The 21735-nt window shown below is 38.7% G+C and overlaps 1 protein-coding gene across 1 annotated transcript in view; it reads right to left on the bottom strand.

The window, feature by feature from the left end:
- LOC134005730 (glucosidase 2 subunit beta-like) overlaps window positions 1–21735 on the bottom strand; it is a 131655-nt gene that overhangs the window by 70662 nt on the left and 39258 nt on the right. Inside the window, exons 9-10 of the mRNA XM_062444720.1 lie at window positions 13642–13725; window positions 1250–1319 (exon numbers count right to left, since the gene is read on the bottom strand). Coding sequence (XP_062300704.1) covers window positions 1250–1319; window positions 13642–13725 — 154 coding nt within the window. The remainder of the gene's footprint in view (window positions 1–1249; window positions 1320–13641; window positions 13726–21735) is intronic.

The raw sequence follows: 21735 nt of genomic DNA, 5'->3' as shown, positions 1-21735 counted from the left end.
ATTAAACACAAAAAGCTGCCTCCCCTTCCTTAGTTTTTGTGCGAGGAATAACTAGATTGCTGCTACCTGTGGATCTGAGGGTTCTTGCTGCTGTGTAATATAGAGCAAAATCACAACAAAAGTCATCATAAGGCAATTTACACAAAGAGCAGGTCTAGACCGAACTCTTTAATATTTGAGCAATAGCAGCAGAAATATCATCTATTTATATTTTTATTTCAAATTAAATTAAACATTTAATTTAATTAAATTAAGTCATTTATTTAGTAACTACCAGTAAGTATAATTTTGACTTCAGCACCCCCCACACTGAAAAAGAAACTGTGACAGACAGCAATGCATATCACTGAGCCCAGCCCCCACCAACCTCATAAAAGATGTATACTTTGTTTAAAGTCCAAATGTATCAGCAGACAAAGGGAAGCAGCAAATCCTTCCATTTGCGATTTAGTTGGTATTTCTACTTGACAAATGACTAAAACAATCATTTTAGTATCAAAATTGTCAAAGAGCATCAGAATTACCATCTTTGGATCCATTGTTAGAATTCTGCTTGAACGATACAAACACAGGACGAGGCTTTTCTAAACAAAAGCAAAAAATCTGTTTGTGTGCAGAAGTAAAGCTCAATCTCCTTTTGCTACCAAATCTGTATTGTCAAAAGATTCCTTGTTAATTACTCTGCATTTCCATTGTCACATCTTGTCTGTTGCCTGTTTTTTTAATGACAGACAAAATTCAGTTGATGCAACCTTATAACTTACTCAACTAGCAGAGTAATATTGGGCTTTTAAAAAAATGTTGGCTTTAAATCGCAATTATATTGTCTTACAAGGCTAGAAGATGCTTTGGCTTTTCTATGTGCTCTACAATCATACTCCGAACTTACCTCTACTATGTTTGTGCTACTGCAATATCTTCTCCCTAAGGTAAGCCATTTTTGCTCAGCCTTTAATTTGAGGTACTGTAAGCAGTGCAAATACTCAAAACTGTGCAATTACACACACATTGTAGTCAATCCATTTTGGGTACTATAATAACCAACTTCCCAACTCCATAAACATTTGTGATACAATAAAAAGATTTATTTAATTCCAGAAATTAATTTAAGCATGTATAAATATTTGCACACACTAGCATGTATGTTGTGATTATATGGCTATAGCATGATGAGCTAAACAGAAGGATTTTAAAAGGTCCTCAAAAGCAGTGGGAGTGGAGAGGACGGAGGTAAGGTTTAATAACTTACCTTTGTCAGCTGCCTTTAAATGAGGATCTTCACCCACAAGACTGCCTGGTGCACCATGTGCGTCTTTGATCTACAAGCACATAATGGAAGCAGAGAGAGAGAGAAAACAAGGTCAAAGATCTACACACTTATAAGACCTTGTGTATCACCTGCATTAATGTATAAAGCAGACAAAAGTGTGTGGATGTGTGTACGTGTCTGAGAACGATCATTTCAGCTCATGTCCATGACTCCAGCATGCACCTCCCAGCAGACATTGAAGACACTGTGTGCTTGATGTTGCAAAATACAAGGTTCCTTCTGTGCTCTAGGAGGCTCCCAGGAGCCTTTGAAAGACAGTTTAATGATGAAAGACAACATGCCTGGATGATAGTGTTCTGTTAGGTCACAGGGAGAGACAGACAGAGCCGAAAGTATTTTAGGTCTTTAATTTTCCTTTTAAAATGCCACACTCATTTACAAAGATCCATGTTACATCTTAGTTCCTCACCTTGTTGAAGGTTTCTGAAGGAGATAATACTCCAAGAGTAAATATTGTTGGTTGCTATGCTGTGGCAAAATACCAAATATCAAAATATTTACATTTATCTCTGGCTGGGAATCTAAGGTTAGGAAAATATGTGTTATTACAGCTGTGCTATATTCTGTTGTTGATGCTTGTAGGAATGATCTATCTTTAAAAAAAAAAAAAACTTTATAAACATGGCGCAAAGCATCAAATCTTTCTGGAGTATATGTGATGCTGAAGAGAGAAGATTCCCACATATGGGACAGAGGAAATGTGGGTCAGATTTGATGATTTGTCGCATGGTGCATGCTGTCATTTTTTCCTTCACTGGAAACCAGACTGTAAACTCAATTGTGCAAGTGAGAGCTGTTGCCAAATGCAATGTGACTCAACAGCTCTGAGGAGAACAAAAACCTGCTTAAGATCACTGTGACATTGCATGCGGAATGTCTGTTTTTCTTCTTGAAGATTTGTCAGGTCATGTTAGACATCTGGAGGGGAATTTCTTATTGATCAAGCTCTGTGTTATTGATAGTTTCTTCTATGTAACATGCAGGTTATAGAGACCTGGTCAGTCTAAAAAGGAAAACACTAAATCTGTATTCCACTCAAGTATCTCAACACCATTTAAACTTGAAAAGTCACAACACAAGGCATATGCGGACAAAATAATATAACCAAAAGAAGCATGTTGTTTCTGGCAACCTGAAATATAAGCCATGAACAAATAAATCATATAAAACAGTTGCGCAACCTAAACTAACAGTGGTGATAAACAAACCAATATCACTAAAAAATAAATAAATTATATATATATATATATATATATATATATATATATATATATTTTATTTATTTATTTATTTTTTTTAATGTATTAACCATTCTGCATTTAAATATTTTGAAAAATGTCCATTATAATTTCCCAGAGCACAACATTTTTCCACATAGTTTTTACCCCCATCAATAGTCAAAAATCCTAAGATATTCGACATCATTCGATATGACAAAGCAGCAAATCTTCACAACAGAAAACCTGAACCTGCGAATATATGGCATTTCACTTGATAAATGACAACTTATTAATTTAGCGTATAATAGCTTGCATCACGAATCTGTATCCGAGAAGAAAAAAAACAAGAAATATAACACAAATATGAACAAGCAGGTAGGTCTCGCTCTGAATAGTGAAGCCAATGAGGAAGTGCCTTAAACCTGCATTCTCTCTCACAGACAGTAGGGGTGACTATACTGGCTCCAAAAAGAAGTCTGGTTGTATAGAAGTCTGAAAAAATGACCGTCCTTCTCACTTGATTTAAGATCTTAGTAAACACCTTCCTAATGAGTTATCGCTCAATTGCTAGTTTCAAGTCTTCTTCAATACAGCATGATGTGATTAGAAGAAAATATTAAGGTTTGTGGGATTTTTATTAATTTTCCTTTAAAAAACAAATGCCATATTTTAGTTAACATTGTTTTTTCTTTCCAATGTAAAAATCTGAATGTTAGAGTATGACAGATACAAATAACTGAAGTATCCTCATGACAATAGTCAGTGCTCACCTAGCTACAGTAGCCTCAATGAGATACGTTTCCTGCACTTATTGTTATACTGTGAGGTAGAAATAATGGAGGCATCACTTCAAACTCAGTCCTCTCAGTCAACCTTTCGTTTCATGTTCACATCATTCTCCAGTTCTTGTTTGTGTCTGAGAACGAAACACTGGCAGCGTAAAGCCTTCAAGCAGCCACATACGTTGTTCCCAGGAATCAGCCGACACACGAAAACAGAGGCTTGCTCTTGAAAACTGTCTGCCTTTGAAGGATCTTTATTCTCCAGTTCCCCAGCAGCCAGAGATGTGTGTAACGGCTTAGACATACAATGGGTGCATCGCGGGTATTTGTCCGCCGAGAGCTGGGCCCAGCAAACGAAAAAAGGGGCACGCATACCCAGGAAGCGCCTAATTAATTGACAAGCAGATATTTCTGAATTTATAATCATCAAACAGACTCCATTTTGTTCCCCCACCACCATCCTCACCAACCCGTCTTCCCAGGCGACTTACTTAAGAGACTTATCTTATAAATACAGCCCTAATCAAAATAAATGACTAAAAGCTCTCAGGGAGTTGAAGGCTATACACATTTACATCAGAGGAACTGATGCAATTTAAATAGCTGCCTGTGCACTGATTTAAGGTTCAAATCACAGAGAATCCTAACTTATGTAATACTTTCAGTGTTTGTTTTTTTGGGGTTTTTTTTTTGTTGCTGCTCAGTTTGGCAGACCTACATTCATGACAGCCAAGTAGGAGAGACACGGCCTCCTTCTATGTGTGTGTTATGTTGAATTCCCTCAGCAGCATGCTCAGTTGGTGAGTGTCATATTTTACAGAATATTTGTTAAATATTTTATGTGTCGCATGCTTTTCATCTGTTTGAATGCACTTAACGTATGTGTTCTCTGCATTTGAGTATGTCTGTGTGGTATACATGACTTTCTTTCTATTTACTGTGGTACATTCTGCTTCCTATTCTCTGGGTAGACATTCCTTATAAAATGGAGTAGTGACTGATTTTAACAGCCAGAAGCTTACAGGCTCTGTTACAGCCAGCCCGGCTAAGATGAAACAGGAAGATGGATGGATCGTCAAGTTTCACCTCAGTCCAAGTTTTGATGGATATGTTACTGCCACAAAACCCCTTACAACAGATTACACAGGCTGTGCAGCCACAACTCTGTGTATAAAAAAAAGTCCAAAAGCTCTCTGTTCATTTAAAGAGATGCTGCTACGGCAATTTAACACACAGGCTTCAGCTGTACTTAAATAAAATTTAGGATTATGTGGAGACTGCAGTGTTCATCTCTGCAGAGGCAGAGTTTAAAGGTAAAGGTGGCAGCAGCATAATGTTTGCAGAGCTCCCAGAATCTCTTCTGCCTCGTGACACTGTTGCTAATGCAAACTGAACTTTACTGTGACATTTGTGGAAGCCTCTGCAGAGTTTAACTTTTGGACAGGAGTGCAGAGTCGAGGGTCGATGTGGACCTTGCGTAGACCTTTTGAGGAGTGCCACACTCACCACACCAACAAGTCTTTAAAATTTAACCGTAAAATAGGTGGTTTGTTCGGCCCTTGTATATGATTGTTTCGAGACTAAATTTTGAACACCTAACAAGCAACTAAAGCTCCTTAAAAGGTTAGATAAAGAACACCTTCATGCTTCAAAGAAACCGAAACATTACTATTGGAAGGAGATGGATTGCAAAACATGGTCTCCCATGTGTCATGCTTTGTATTCCTGACCATCCACCTCCCTAAATGCCTGGCCACACATAAAGGTGGTGCAGATAAATTCATTTTCACATTCTGACAAAATGTTGGTGACAGATGCTTTGTGCCATGGTGAACATTTGCAGGTCATGTGACACAGCTAATATAATAGCTACCTCCATTTTGGATTCTCTCAATTTCCCTCAAATGGTTTGTGCTTGAACAGCGCATTAAAAATAACAGGGCATCAGTTACTCTTCTCTTTTTTTGAGTTTTAATGGTAGTATGCAAACCAGCTTATGGGTGCATTACCACCACCTACTGGACTGGAGTTTGGTAGATTGGCAGAAAAAAAACATGTAAATTCTCTCTATTATTCCTGCTACTCTCAAGTAATCAATTAGAAGATTTTGTACTCTTTCCTAGCAAATTCCCTTCTGCAAAATTGTATGTTTTCATAATTTAGTACTGATATTAATTATGTTTTTCTTCATCATACCTGCTGCAATCTATCAGTTCATGTTCAATGATAGTTTCCAGTTTATTACAGTGTGTACATAATCCAGTAGGGTGCTTGCCTATTCTATGTAGTGTTTAATTTGAACCTGTATGTCCTATTGTCCGACTGGTAATGACCATTTCTTCCCTTGGGCTCCTGTCTGCCAGGTCTATGGAGTGCATTGACAGGGAAGATATTTCATGTTTCTATGTGAGTCACTTTTATTCAGCCTTTATAGCAATTTTAACCACTGCTTTACTTAACAGTATTTACATGTCAATTAACTATAGTTTTAATGATTGTTTAGCAAATATGTCTACCATCTCATTTCCTTCCACTCCTGAATGAGCAGGAACCCAAAGGAAGGAGACTTTCAATCCCCTATAATGTAGACTGAGTAGCACATGAAAGATTTCATACACAATATCCTGCCTGCATGACGACTTCCCAGACTTAATGCCTGAAAGCGCTGACAAGCTATCAGAAGCGATTACGACACTGGGTTGGTTATTTTCTTCCACCCATTGTAATGTGAACAATATTCCGAGTAATTCAACTGTGTACACTGAAAGATGGTCTGATACTCTCTTTTCCTCATCTCACAATGAGGGATGAATAATGCAGCACCTGTGAGCCCTATCTCCAGTTCCTTTGAACCATCTGTAAAATTAATATCTTAAATTGGTGTTGGTCAATATAGTTTTGTACTATTGTTGACTGGTGGCAGTTTGGTTTCTCAGGTTTCTTGCTGCAGAATTGTATTTATGTATGGCATAATAAATCTCCAAGGAGGTATATGATGGTGATGGTGATATTTGTGTAGCTAAATAGAGCCTATATTGAATACCCTTGTTTACTGCCTTTTTGGTAAGAGAGATTGTGAATGGAGGAGTAGAACGATGAACCCTTTTGTTTGATATGGTGATGATGGAACAGTGGGGCTTAGATTTAGATCACATAGCCATTTTGCACTAAGCATTCCCTATCCACTGGAAAATGAAAAATCCAGACTTATTATGCCTCCAAAACTCTTGTTTTTGTTAGGTGTGATCTACTGTGTCCTTCCAAATTAACCCAATACAACATTCAACTTGCATTGCCAGTACTGGTGATGTTTTAAATAGTCTGCTACAAATACGGAGAACCTGAACCTGTTCAACATCAAGCTGTATAAGGTTGGTTTCTGCTGCAGACATATATGTTATTCATCCATAATCTAGGACTGCTCTCATACACAGTGCATATTAACATGACTCAAGAAGCAATACACAGATCACAGTGAGTCCATTGAAATGAATTGATTTCAGTAAAAAATATATTATGCCATAAATGCTGGATGACCACTACCTGATGGTGAAGTCCCAGCACAAGCAAAAAAATACCTCAAAATTGCTTCTGCCTCACTCATCGCCGTGGGTGTTACAACATTTGTGAGCTAGCGAGTAGCTTGCTCACTGTGTTGTATGAGGAAGCAACCTAATGTTCTTCAACAATTTACAGGACTTTATGCCAAATAACGTTTCGTTTTAGTTTGTATTATAATACTCAGGGGTTCCAGAAACTATAAAAATAAATTTCTCTGTAGATATTTTCCTACAGATGGACAGACTAAACTTCATGTCCCAATGCTGCATAATTTTTCTATTAGTCAATTTTCTGCAAATTTTCTATGGAGCCTTCAGGTTATATTAGCATAAATAAAATATTTTCAACTTTAAACTACATGCATACTTATGATATATATGGCAGATATATATAGTAATCCGTACTGCATTCCTTTACCAACAACAAAAAAATGGTATTCTGTGTTTTTCCGTTTAGCAATTGGCCTTTTTTCTGCTGCTGGCAGAATATAAGAGTAGATCAAGGCAGCACAGACACTGTGTGGTGGTATAAGTGTGCATATGTGTGCCTGAGAGACGGCATGCGTGCTCTGTGAGAGGTAAAATAATGACAGGCGAGAACGGATGGCTGGTGACGCTGTGACGAAGAAAGCGCCACATATTTTGGGCCTCAGGCTGGGCAGCTGTGAGAAACTTCTTCTCTCTTATCCCCTCTTCCTCTGGTTACCCCCCACCCCTCTCCTCCCACTCCTCTTTCCACCCCTCTGCGGCGCTGTTCAAACAAAGGACAAAGACGCCCTGAGTGGTTTTTCTTTTCCGATCCCATACATGGTTGCTGGCACTTTCCTCTTCTGTATCTCCAGCTCGCAGCGAGAGGAGTGACGGAGTGAGTCATGGTGGTTTTAACGAGTGAATCTTTTGATTAATTTTAATAGCACTTCCTAACAAATCTTCCTCCACAAGGACAAGATCCTTCTGTCTATTATAACATGTTATCATGTTGTATTTTCACACAAGTTGAGTAAGATTATGTGTGATACAGAAAAGACTACAACAGTAACTACGGTTGCACATTTTGTATCTTTTACTGTATGAGTCACATCTTCTGAAAAAAACATGTTTAGACTATGAACAGCATTGATAGAGTCAAAAGGCCACCTGTGATGATTGTTGCATATTTTTGTTTCAAAGAAAGAGTTACTTGACTTTAAAAACAACAGTCAGCAGTACATTCATGGACATATGGTGGATTTATGTGTGGCTCAGTTTGATGGAAAAACACAATTTTACGAAAATGAGGGAGGCACAGCATATTTTATACATCATTGGCACTCTCTGCTGCATCCTGGGACACCAGTTCAGACATGAGTGAGAGCCAATTAAAGTTTTTTAATCTAGAAAAATTGCTGCATTTCTCTGTATGTATGTATGCGTATTGGATGGCTATCAACGGTGAGAAAAATGGCAGCTTGCGTGTCGCTGTCACACTTTCAGGTCATGCCAGTTGGCTTCTCCAACGTGTGACAGCGGTGAGATCCAAACAGAGCAGGAACAAGAAAGTAAAAGAGCAGAAGGGGAGAACATGGCAGGCAAGGACTACCACTTCTACATCAAACGAATGTTGTCACAACAGAGCAACAGAGCCGCCCCTGTTAACTGTGACACCATTCAGCTGCTCGTCACACTGAGCAAGGCAAGGCGGAAACCTACTGTAAGTCAAGCAAGCACGCTGTTTATTAAATAAAAGAGTGGGAGAGAAGGGAGAGAGCGGCATGCAGCGGCGGGAGAAAAGTGAGCATACTGTAGTGTTGTCAAATCTTCGTAAGTAGCACGGAAAGGCAGCATTTTCTCATCCCTCCATGAAATTGAATGTTGGGGAGGGAAATGAAGTGTGCCTTCCAATAACAGTAAAGGCAATCATTGAAGCTTGCACTTGAGAAATATGATATTGAGAGGTTGGCGCTGGTGTTTGAGTGGCACTGAAAGAAATAACGAAAGTGATTATTTAGTGTTATTATTTTATGGTTGATACAGCACACTTCTGTAATGTGTAGCTGAGTGAAGGAGAAGACTGGGGTCAGCTTAAAGGCCCCATGAAACGGAAGTTAGAGCGTCTATAGCTTCTGTACTGTGATGTATTTCAATAGGAAACACAATATTTGAGCGGTGTACAGTTATAAGAGGAATTTAAATCAAATCCTTCACATTTGAGGACAGAGGACCGTTGGCTCCACAAACACCTTCCTCAAATGTTGTTAGATCAAGAGAAGGACAAGGGAGAGATGACTTAGATGAATTAGACCTCAGTCACACTGTTTCGGAAATGAAAACAAAGTTTTTGCCCACTGATATCCAAACACACATCTCTTCATATGTCTCTCCATATTGCTCTTTTAGCTAAAATGACCCACCACTGACTGATATATATATTATATATAAACGTGTCTCCACCTCTTACCGCTATGCCATAGTGAAGCCAAAAACAAATTTCTGGGTACTGCCAACTTGCTTGTGGGTTGACATTTTGTGCCATAGTCTGCGCAGTGGAGTCGGGCCAGACGGACGTTTGAGAGTGACTGTCACAGCTGTCAATCATCGCTAACATGGGGCAGGATTTATGACTTATACTGCAGCGAGTCACCGGGGGGGGGGCGATCGAGATGTTTTGGTTTCACTTTTGGGGAACTGTCATCATGTCAATACTGTCAATGCAACCTACAAATGGTGAAGGGCAGTTTTTATACCAGTGTTGACCAGTGTTGCTAGCTGGTTGCCCAAAGTACCATTTGATTGGCTGAACTTCAGTAAACACCCATGAGTGCAGGACGAGTCATCAAACATTTTACCACCATTTTACAGAACAAAAGACAGGGATTTTGATATAAATAATAATCTGACAATGATTTTTATAACAAGAGATAAATGAACAATTAACACAGGGACACAGGATTAAAACATGGAAAATGTATTTTTCATTTCATGAGGTTTTTATAAGGTAAAGGCAGATGGAATCAATCTGTATCCCAGACAAGCAAGAAGCATTACTCTATGCATAAAAATATAACAACCCTTTTGCAAAGAAAACACTACTGTTTTGATAATATCAAATTTGGCAAAAGAAGCACAGTTAAGTTTCTGTATTATCTTAAAATAATAATATCATTAAGCGCTATAAATGTTGCAATCTGTACAAAAACAGATTTGTAACCGTATGTTGGCATTTCAACTAACAGTATCAGATGGATCAGCAGAAGTTTTGTAGTCATACTAAAATTTAAAGAAACAGCTAAATGATCAGTGCCCAGACTCGTGGATGAAAGATCTGTTGTCTGTGACAGAAGGAAAACGGGAGGGAAAAAGGAGTAGGTGTCAGGAAGACAGACCAAAAAGAAATGCTGTCTCCTAGCGGACGCTGGTGTATGGGCCTGTCAGTCATCATTGCGTGCCACTCTCCCTGTTCGACACAGTAAAACTGAGGCAATATACCCCATGAAATATTCACCAGAGTTGTCTTTGCTTAAAAAGGAGGGGAGAGAGAAAGGGGGGTGAAAGAAATCTGCTGCGATAGATAGATGGAGAGTCCCCTAAATACTCTTGATGTCAGGTTTGCTTAGGCCTCTTTACAAAAGGGGGGGGCAACGGGGAGACCAGCAGGGAGTCCATTAAATGTTTACACAGATGTACCCCTAACAGCACGGAAGACTATCCCAAAAAAAATTCTCCACCAATTCTGCTGACATTGTTGGTTCTTGCTTTTCCAAAAGATTTGAAGTGCAAAGACAGTTTTTTATTTTGATTGTTGATATAAATGTAATGTAGTGTCATAATACTTGCAGTTTGACAATTGATACTGTATATTTACAGCTATTCTAACCAATGATATCTATTTGCAGATATGCCAACTTTGAGCACTTAGACCAAGTGCAATCTTCTATCTTTGTGCTGATAGCAAAATGAGAACAGTTATGTATGTATTGTCTCATAATTCAAAAGCCACAAATGCAAACAATAAAGGCAAATGTCATTGATGTAAGGGATTGGGGATGGGCTGCACAAACCCTTATCTGTTAAGATGTTATTCACTGTAACTAAGGCCAGCAGAATTCTGGCAACCCTTTGACAAGGCAAAGGATGGCAGGTTAAAGTCATATAAAATTAGACAAAAGACTGAATAATTAGCTCCTAATTAAGCTGTATGAGAGATGCGGTGATTCATTAGCGATGTTTGCTTTTGAAACAGAAAGCACTGTCATGGCCATTGTATTTGTGACGGCCTCCGTTGCCGGGATGGGCGTTGTGTAGGGGACGTAATCATGCTGTGGAGAGGGAAATGAAAACACGCCATTAGCCACCGCCGCTACTGTGCAAGGCTTCAACGTAACACAATTAGACCCAGTCCCTTTGTATCTGTGTGAAAAGGTCAAATCTGTCACCAGTCTTACTGTAGCATGTTCTATAATACAGCTCTATCATAGCAGCTGAAAGCTGTTAGTATTATTCTTGTAATTTTTTAAGCTAAGAAATGTAATAAAGCTTCACTTTACAAACAAATGATAAAAAAAGAAAGATGCAAATAGTAAACAATACTAAGGGTAACAACAGAAGTAAAGTAAAAAGCACACAAAGTGTATTGAAATGAACAGTTATACCCACAAGACCCCTGAGTGCACTGAACAAGAACCAGCCCATCACCATCTAGGCACAGATAAAAGAGCTTTTGTGTGCCACAAATTGTCAAATTTACAGCAACAAAGACAGTTTGAAGGATGTCCTCAAACACTCAAGCTTTTCAGCACCTTTCAGTGCTTATTTGCACTATAGCCATGGCCATAAATAAATAACAGAATGCACAGTAAAGGGCTAAAAAACAACATATCTTCACAGCCCTTCAAACAAATGTCATCTTGGAACCTATTATGGTGCAAAGAAAATGAACCTCTACATAGCTCATACTTGGACAGAAATGCCCTTGTAAAAAAATATTCTTGGTCAACTGAGCTTCTCAGGACGTACTTGATTGAAATATTGACCAGAAACACATTAACAAACACATTACACGATGAATACATGAAATCAGAAAAACACAAAGATTATAAAAACAAAAAACTTACAAACTAAACAAAGTAAAGCCAGGACCACTGACGGGTTAAAGCATGGGTCAAAGCCAAGGGAATAAAGGTCAAATGTCACGTTACCACAGAGGCAATCTTATGAAATGAATGTGTAGACTTGTGTTTTACTTTTCTAACATTAAACTATATTTCATTTAGGCAAAGTTCTTGATTTAACAGTGGTATATTGAGAAGTTTAGCATTTTAATTGAAGGTAAAGGGTTAGACATGTTTATACTGTCCCAAAATATAGATCTTGAATCCTGCAAAAGAAAAGATTCTTACTTTTGCAATAGTCTTAAAATGATAAACTGAAAGGATTTTTTGGTGACATTGGTAATGTGGGCATCAAAATTCAGGTCAATCCTGCTACTGCTATCAATACTGTAACATTGCAAATAAAAACGGAGTCCATTTGTATTGGTGTAATGGTGTTTTCATTAAAAGACCAGGGACAGGAGTTTGCCTTATAATTCACATTCTATGATGGAGCAACACCAAGATAAGCCAGGCGGATGGTGAAATCTAATCTGAACCCCAATGTTTTTGTCTATGGAAATGACTAGCTTCTTATCGGCAGAGTGGGTTATTTGAGCAGATTCTCGAGGTGGCTTAGCGAAGGGACTCAATCACTGCTGCCCAGCGATAGGCCTCACTTTCGTCCTCTCCTTCTCTCATCTTTTTATCTGGAGGAGCGGAAATGAAAGGATGGTATCTCGTACTTTCCGCAACCTCAGTTCAGGAGATGGAGAGGCACGGACATTTTCTTTTGGGCCTTAGCTGTCAGATGAAAACATGGGGTTTATAAACATGTGCTGAGAAAGAAATATGGCAGCAGTTTAGAGACTCTAAATTAACACTGACTCAGGAAAGGACGGTATTATGAGGTAATTTGTGTTGCGCCTGTCATGGCCTGGATAGAACCAAGATAAATGTAAACATACTGTGGAAACTAGAAGAACATCACTGCGTCAAATCACCAGTGACTACATTTACAGCTTAAGTAATCAAACCTTTTCTCATTTCAGTTACAGGAGTACAAACTCACTTTTTGTGCTTATCGTCCAGATTTTTTCTTGTCTCTTATATTGCTTTATTAAGTACATCTATCTCTTCGGTCATGGTTAATCAGAGTAAGAGACGTCACTAAATGCTAAAAATGTGCTAACGGCACCAGGAAAATCAGAGGATTCATCCTCTTAGGACCATGAATGGTTGTTTCTTTGTTTTGTTTAGTTTTGTTTTGTTTTTGGGGGTGTTGGCTTAATTGGGTAGTGGGCAGTGAAGAGGTAGACAGGAAATAAGGAACAGATCATGTATGTTGTCATTGATTGTCCAGGAGTTGCTGAGATATTTCAGTCTAGAGTACTTCAGTCTCAGCGGTGGACCAACTGATCAACTGGCAGCGACACAAACCCATGCATGTTCCTGAAGAAGCATGTTTCAACATTCACAAAACCCATTTCTAGTCACCAAGGTTCAAGCACTGTCTGTGTGAAACAGATAGTGCTTAACCCTTCAATGAATCTTGCTGTGCTAATCCAAGGAGTAAAGGAAAAGAAGGATGTGAATAAATAATGCAGTTTGACAGATGGAATGGGAAAAAGGCAAAGGGTATGAAAATGGGTGGTGGAAATCAAGACAGATTACGTAGCTAACCTTGACTCTGTCTCCCCTTCTCAAGATGTCCCAGAGGTTGTGCTGAAAGTTGGTGAGATCCGTCTGATGGCCTCCTAGCAAAGACTGGGGGTAAGAGATAAGAAGTTATTTTCAAATACTTTAAAGTATGATGAACGCTGTAATTGAGCAGCTGAAAACAGTTAATTAATTGTCATTGTCACACATTGAACACATTCAATATTCAAAGATAGATACATATTAGATAAATCCAATGTGGACCCAAAAATCCTCTACAGCCATTGGATCTTATTGGGTTTTTCCTCTCTTGTAAATTTGTCATATAATCTAATACATGACCTGCACCACAAGTGTACACATCTCCTCTAAATCATGCATACATTTGACACAATCATCTTAGCATGCACGCAAGCTTGCAATCTTGTATCTACTGCAGAGTGCCTGCTGGCCCCACAGGTATGGGCTTATAAAAAGTGCATTACAGAACTGATAATAAACTACACATCATCCATCTCCCATTCAGCTCACCTCCCAATAATCCCAGCTGCCCTATCTGCTTATCTATTTAAGTCACTCTCTCATTAAATCAGCTTTTACAGCCAAACGGAAGAAGTTTACTGCTTATAGAAGTCAAATACCATTCATCAAGGAGATGGCTGTACTTATACAGATATACTGCATGTTTTAATTCACTGGAGGACAAACACATCATTCCTCCTATCTGAATAAACATAGGCTTCTGCAGAAAAAAAAGGGGTGGGGGGATGGAATTGACAAGCGAATTAATCTGCTGCCTTTTGCCAGCTGAAATGGAAGTCAGTGAGGCAGTGCGTACCAGTGGATGCCCATCAGTCACAGGACCTTGTGCAAGGCCTGAAAAAGCAGAATGTGATGCTGCTTCACACTGGGAGGTAAAGGATGGAAGGTGGTGCAGCTTTCAGTGTTTATTCATCTGAAACAGTGTCCCCTGGAAGCCATTTTGGCAGCGATGTATCACAGCAGGCGTTGACCTTTAGATGCTATGCACAATTAAGCTAAGCTAATAAACACAACTGTGGATTTGGACATTTGGACTGGAAGGCAGGTGCTGTGAATCACCTTGGATGCGAGCGGCGAGTTCTTTTGCGCATAGATAGTCTTTTCAAAGCCGAATTGAAATGTGTTTGTTTGAAATGCATACAAAATATGCTGCGTGCACTGAAGAAATGAGCTGAATTAGAATTTTTTAAGAGGCTGAAGTTCACGGTTTGTTATGCAGAGTTCAGCCTTCATCTCTTTTATTGGTGACATGCTCTCCACACAATATCTTAAGCTCGACCCTTGTTAAAGGAAGGATGGAAATCATGGTTATATAGGTAGACACTGTACTCATAACAATTCAAAGCAATTATTAACTAGAAATATTATAAATGAATTGTTCCTCATTTAATCAAGCATAAATTTTAATGTATAGTTCTATATTTGTTTGTTCCAGCTTCTCATACATACATGTATGTGACTATATGCTTTGTTTCTGTTTTAGAGTATTTTTTCAAAAACAAAAACAAAAGAAGACAAGCCGTCATCCTAGGCATTCAGAGAGTATGACAGGAATTGCTCACTATTTTGTGACATTTCATAGACTAAACAATTCATTTTTTAAAAATGAGTGATATCATGAAAGTGCAGTAATTCTTAAACACAGCCCTGCACTCTAGTTGGATTGGGTAGTTAGTTTAGCAGCTGCCACAAATTCAATCATTAGACTCATGGTTGCAGCTATGCATATATTTCTCCCATCTGTTTTGCACCCATGAAAATAATCATCTTTGCCTGCTTGATAAACAGTTAAAAATGAAGAGCGAACTATGGAACTAATGGGAACCTTTTCCATTCCTTCTTTATATGTAATGAACTTCAACCTTGTTCATGATCATTTATTAAAAGTGAATCTTGCTTTTGTTTGAAGACCAAAATGCTACAATTGATGGTTAGTAAAAAGTGAAAGTGAAAATTCCAGCAAAATTGTTTTCATGTAAATACACAAAGGGGTAAAGTTCCTTGTTCATTACTGTAACACTTTGTGTGAACCCTAACAACAATGTTTAATGTATTTTCTTCCTCTTGAAACATTTAAAAGAGCTGTTTATTTGAATGGTGCAATGGTTACTTCAGTGTTTGCTATCTTGCAGTCTTCTTCTGCTCTGCCTTGTGGATGCGTTGTTTCGTGTGTTATCAGCTTTGCAAACAACACAGCAACCGACCTGTGGAAACATTGCACCATGATGCCTCTAGTGGTCAAAAACATGACACTACCTACCATCTATTATGTTGATGTAAAAGCACAGTTGTTCTGTAAAGTGTCTGAGCTGCAATTTCTGAGATATTTGACTCCCGTTATGTGAATATTCACCAACAGTTCTGACGAATAAGCTCTACACTTGATTTAGTCAAACTAACATCAGGCCTGACACGACGGTATGCAAAGATATTGCCTTACAGAGGGAGAGAAGGAAGGAAAAGATCAAATAACATGGTTACATACTGTGCTATGTTATTTGATAGATATAGTCCCAGAAGCACAGTTCTACAAATACCACTTATATCTACCTGGCAAGAGAATATTGGGTTTCATGTCAGAGTTATGAAATATATCATCTTGCAAATATGTGGAAACAGCACAAACAAAAAGATGAGACATCTATTACCATGAACCCACACAACGGAGAATATTACCACTCCTACACAGCCTTAAAGCACATACATTGTGTGTGCATACTGAATTTACACATACATGGGCAGAAAGTCACATAATGTCATAAAGCTGCCAGCTATGTATGTCTGTTTGCCTCATCTAAGCATCTCTGGCACTCAATTTGGATTTTTATCCTTTACTCAGTCAAGTACCCAGTGACAAATACTGCAGCACAGCGTGTTGTTCAGATAAAAAAATACTCGCTAGTGATCCCATTTCAGGCCCCTTTGACAGCCGAGGACAACCAAAATAATATGAGTCAGAGGGAGATTTCCCAAGGTAGCAAGAACATTGGTCGTCCTTGCTGATACTGGATGGTATATACAGTCTCCTGAGCCCAAAGGTCCAATTTGAAGCCCCCATGATTTCCACTTAAATCTTTTCTGGTCAATTCAGCCAGGGATTTTTTTCTGGAGACTCAAGTTTAATTGTGAGATTATTCAGGCAAACCTTGAATGATTGCCCAGCGCTGTTCTGTAAAATTATGGTATTCTCCTACTCCAGCTAATGGAAACAACCACAATAGGCTAAAGAAAAGGTGAATTATTAAATTGCCTTTTGAGAAATACCAGCCACGTGAAAGATAAAGGTAAACTATCCTACATTTGCAGCAAACCAACATTTTGTCATCGAAGGGAAATGTAGCCGCTGTAAATATGATGATTTCTTAAAACTAGGTCATCTATGTATCAATCCAATCCACTTTATTTATATAGCACAAACACAAAGGTTTAAAAGTAACAAACACAAAGTTTTCCAAAGTTCTGCACAACAAGATAAAACACAATAAATAGAGAACACAATAGGAGCACAATAAAAAAGATAAAGTACACAATAGAAGGATAAAAGCAATAAAATAAAATAAATGTAGAATAAATGTGCCATTACTTTTGAAAATTGGTGTCCTATGACTAGAGAACACTGAATCCTACAACAACCAGAATTCACTCCACGCAGTCTCGTCCAATCCGCTACTAATGGTGTTCTCATGGAAGACATAAAACAAACTGGAGCACTCGAGGTCACTGCAAACTAACTGAGAGCTGCACACATGCCAGTGTTGCCAGAGCTGTGAGTGGGCAGTCACAAAACCTCCGGAAATCAGCACCGATTGATGCTGCGAAGCCACTCCGTTTGTGGCGCTATACCGTAGCTCCAGCGGTCATTTACTACCCCATATTCTGTTTTGTCTGATTCCACAGCACAACGAGCCTAATAAGATGTAACAGTAGCACAATTTCTTTGACCCAACATTATATTGTAAAGGTAGTTGGGTTTTCTTTTAGGTTAGATTCAGCTTTTCTGTCCACCTGAGGCTCAAAATTCTCTGATTCATTGTCAATGGAATCATGGTGAAACTCAGCACTGTGTAGTTTTTGTGTCAAGCTGCAGCTGTAATGTAGTTTTTGGTGTTTGCTTCCTCCTCCACACCCTGTTGCGTCTGATTCTACAGTGCGATATTTGGCCACATATCATGAAACTAGTGTCTGCTTTTCTGTATCGCTTGCATAACCAGCGATACGGCGATACATGTTTTGGGAGACCAGGTGATGCAAAACTGGTCATCTGGCAAACTTTAGCAGCTGGATAAAGAGGGATATTTTATTACAGGGAAGACAGAAGAAAGTTTCATGTAATTTATATAGATTCTCATTCACGAGAATCATCTTGAAAATCGGTGAAGCCGTCCTTTAAACCAAGCAAAGGAAAAGGGTCTTCTACTTTCTCCTCTGTCCAAGGAAGTCCAGGGAAGGAGAAGGGGAGTCTGGGGGATATTATACCATGATAACTGAGGGAGGGGATGACAGACTATTTGCCAACAACTTATTAAACTGTAATTGGTGCAAGGGAGCTTTTTACAAACTAAATGCATATTTACAGTAATTGTGACTTAAGCATCAATTGATACATCCCTGAAGCTGATAAGCCACATAATAATCTTGTAATGTTCCAGCCCGATTAGACCACCTGAGGCAAAGTAATTAGGTAAAGCAAAGTCAAACTTAATACACTAAATCTTTTTGGACAACTACACTTCGATCTGCTGAGGCATAATATTAAAAGGAAATACTGATTCAGTTGAGTTGTCAGCTTACCCTTGTCAATTATACTTTTGCTCCTACATATTTTGGTGTTTTGTTAGTGGAAATCACAATATAATTCAGCTTTTTATTCTAAATTTAGCTTGGACCATATTGATCAAGACATGAGAAATGCAGTAAATTGGACATTGGACACTTGACATGAAATCTGACTAGTGAATTGTCAGATTTCATGTAAATGTATCAGGTAATTACTATATGTATTAAAGTGAAAGATATATAGATAAAAAGTAGTTCTGGAAAAATGAAATGTAATTTTTGCTATTTTTCTCCAATTTATATTACTGTAATTTGAATATCTATGTATATCTTTGGACTGTTGGTTGGGCAAAACAATTTATTTTTTCTGATAACAGTGAATCAAAAAGTAGATTAGTTGATAATGAAAATAATTGTGAGATGCAGTTGTAAATAATGTCTGAATATTTATCCATTCACCCAGACTGTCTTTTATTCAAGACATTTTAGAGAGGTGCCAGAAAAGTAAGCATACTGAAGGAAGTGAGACGATGAGTGAACATAGAAAAATAAACGTTTATGGAAAAGAAAATTAGTTCTCATAAACAGGTTAATTGTAGTGCTCCCTGTGGCTTATGGTTATTTATTTACCTGTACTAACTGCCATTGTCAGCCCCCTCCTTCATTTAAACAGCCCACCTGTGAACAGATTCAAAACATGCGTATTTCCAGCAAAGCTCTATCTCAGCCTTTAATGATGTAAAATCAGGCGTTGTTGTTGGATTTTTTAACCATGCTAATGAACAGTGGCTCTTTTCTTAAGATAAAAGCAAGAAGACAGGCAGATGGATCGATATATAGCATCTCATGAGTCTATATTTTGCTCAGTATCCGGGCCCAGGGAACATTTCATAAAGGCCATAGGGTCGGCTTATCACGGAGCTAAATGCCAATGTAATTATTAGTGTCTGGAGATAGTGGAAAGGGAAGCACATCCTGCGGCAGTACACCATATTTAATTAATAAATGTCACTCTGTAGAGGGAGTGAGGCGAGTGTGTGAGAAAAGAGAAAGAGGCAGGGAGGGAGGGTGTCAGAGTGACAACAATACTGATCCTGACCTGAGAGCACAGGCACACAACCAGAGCCTGGTACGTGTAGAAATGCACTCCATTACAAACACAAGAGACTGAGATTATATGCAGGGAAACAATAGTATAATGTAATAAAACTTGCAACAAGAGGGATACAGGAAATGTGAGCAATGACAGTAATTTCACAACCCTGCCAACAAAAAATTATGTTCATAGCAACTAATCTGCAACTGCATTGTATGTATCTGTGAAGATTCTCAGGTTATCCAAGGAGGGTTGAATCAAGGGCAACTGGACTTCCTGTTTGTAGAAACTTGGAAGACATTTCGCCTCTCATCCAAGGGGCTTCCTTCAGATCTAATTGACTGGCAGGGAGTAACAGGTATTTAACCAGTGTGGGGTCGTTTTCAAAGCCATACCATGAATGATACCATTACGGTTCATTAGTGCTCCCGGGTGTTGTAACTACTACAGAGTCGTTGGAGTCACCTGAGGCCAAGTTTAAACAACGTTGGAGTTGTCATACAAGGCCAAATGTGAATGGTGGTTAAGTCTCCTGGGAAGGGATGAAAGAGGCCTTGTGGGTGGGGATAGGTGGTGTGGCGCACCAACCATTCACATTTGACCTCATGTGACAACTCCAATGACTGACGACTGTCATTACAACAGCTAGGAGCATGACCCAAGTGGTATCAATGACCTTGATAACAAGCTTCTTGGATGACAGATGAAACATCAAGTTTCTTCAACCAAGTCCAGCTGTACCCGATTCAACCCTCCGTGGATAGAAATGTATGTACTTTACAACATTTTAGTTGCTAGAGGCAAAAAGTAATGTGATGTTCTTACAGTATAGGGAAAATTAAGGGTGTGAAGGTTGGCTTGTCAGACAGGCGTATGGGGGATGTGTTTGACTTTGACGCTGCTGAATTCCTGTGCCATCTTTCACTGAAATTCAGCATTAACGTCTGTTACATTTAACCATGACCACAATCACTTTGTAACCTCTGCAAAGCTGGTTGATCTTTGTCAGAATTGGATATTGTAGTAAAAGAAAACTGAAAACATGTGTACATTTTGCTGATATCTTGAGTATGAACCTATCTACATATTATGGCTGTTAACGCTATCTTATGCACTGCCTTTTTTTAATCTGCGATAGTCATTAATGTAGTTACATTCTGTAATTATCTTTATATAGCCTAGAAGAGGTATGTCAATGATACTGGCAGAATCCGCCATTCCTGCAGGGACTTTACCTACGCATGAGGGATTCACAGGAAACCATGCATGCATGTAATACAGCTTTAATGTTAGTAATTTTATTTCACTGATATGAGCCTCACTGATCACCATCCACACTGTATCAGAGATGTAATAATTAGATATTAGATATAAAAAAATATTGTAATGATGTGTAGTTCTTAGAATAAAATTATGAAATTCTGCTCTTCCCTTGGTGTCGCCTTTGATATGTGATTGACAGCTTCATTAATTAGCTAGTCAGACTTCAAAAAATGGTGACTTGTCAAATTCTGTGTGACGTTGATACATATTACAAGAGAAGCCTGGCATTTGGCTGGTTTTTCCATCATAAAAAGCAACTCATTCCAAGTGACAACAACAAACGATATTTGTATGCAAAGCACATTTCAGCCAAGCATCAAAACCAACTGGTCAGCAAGATCTGATACAGGACTGTGTTAATTTATATAACCCCAAATCTCCATCATGCCCTCACATACAGAGCTGACATTGTGTTATATTGCCATCAAAGTGATACATCTACAAGATGAAACTGTAGCCCGTCTCATTAATACAGCAGGACTTCTGCCTATAAATATGCTTTTGTGTTTGGTTCATTCATGTCTAAAAGGACTGAACAGGAGGTTGTTTTTTTATTAAATTGTCATAAAAAAATGTCATCCCATGGCATCAGTCAGCAAAAATCTCAACAAAACACTCCAGTGACATCTTATCATCCAACCCAACTTCACTGAAATAAATGCAGAGACAAGAGAGGTGTACACTCATGCCACTGCTATTCAGTAAGAGAAGTCTGAGTTCTGTCGTACTTTGGTGAGGGTCAAAGGGGTCAGGTGTCCTGTCTCTTTGCTTTTCCTGCTGTCAGGGAGTATGCACACAACAGGCAGCTTGTCACACAGGATGCAAGCTCCCATGATGCCCCCATGCTTCTCTTCGCTCCGTGCCCCCCTCAATCACAAACC

The sequence above is a fragment of the Scomber scombrus genome, chromosome 23 (assembly GCF_963691925.1).
Source record: "Scomber scombrus chromosome 23, fScoSco1.1, whole genome shotgun sequence".
Lineage (NCBI taxonomy): Eukaryota > Metazoa > Chordata > Actinopteri > Scombriformes > Scombridae > Scomber > Scomber scombrus.
This window is presented reverse-complemented; position numbering and strand designations above follow the sequence as displayed.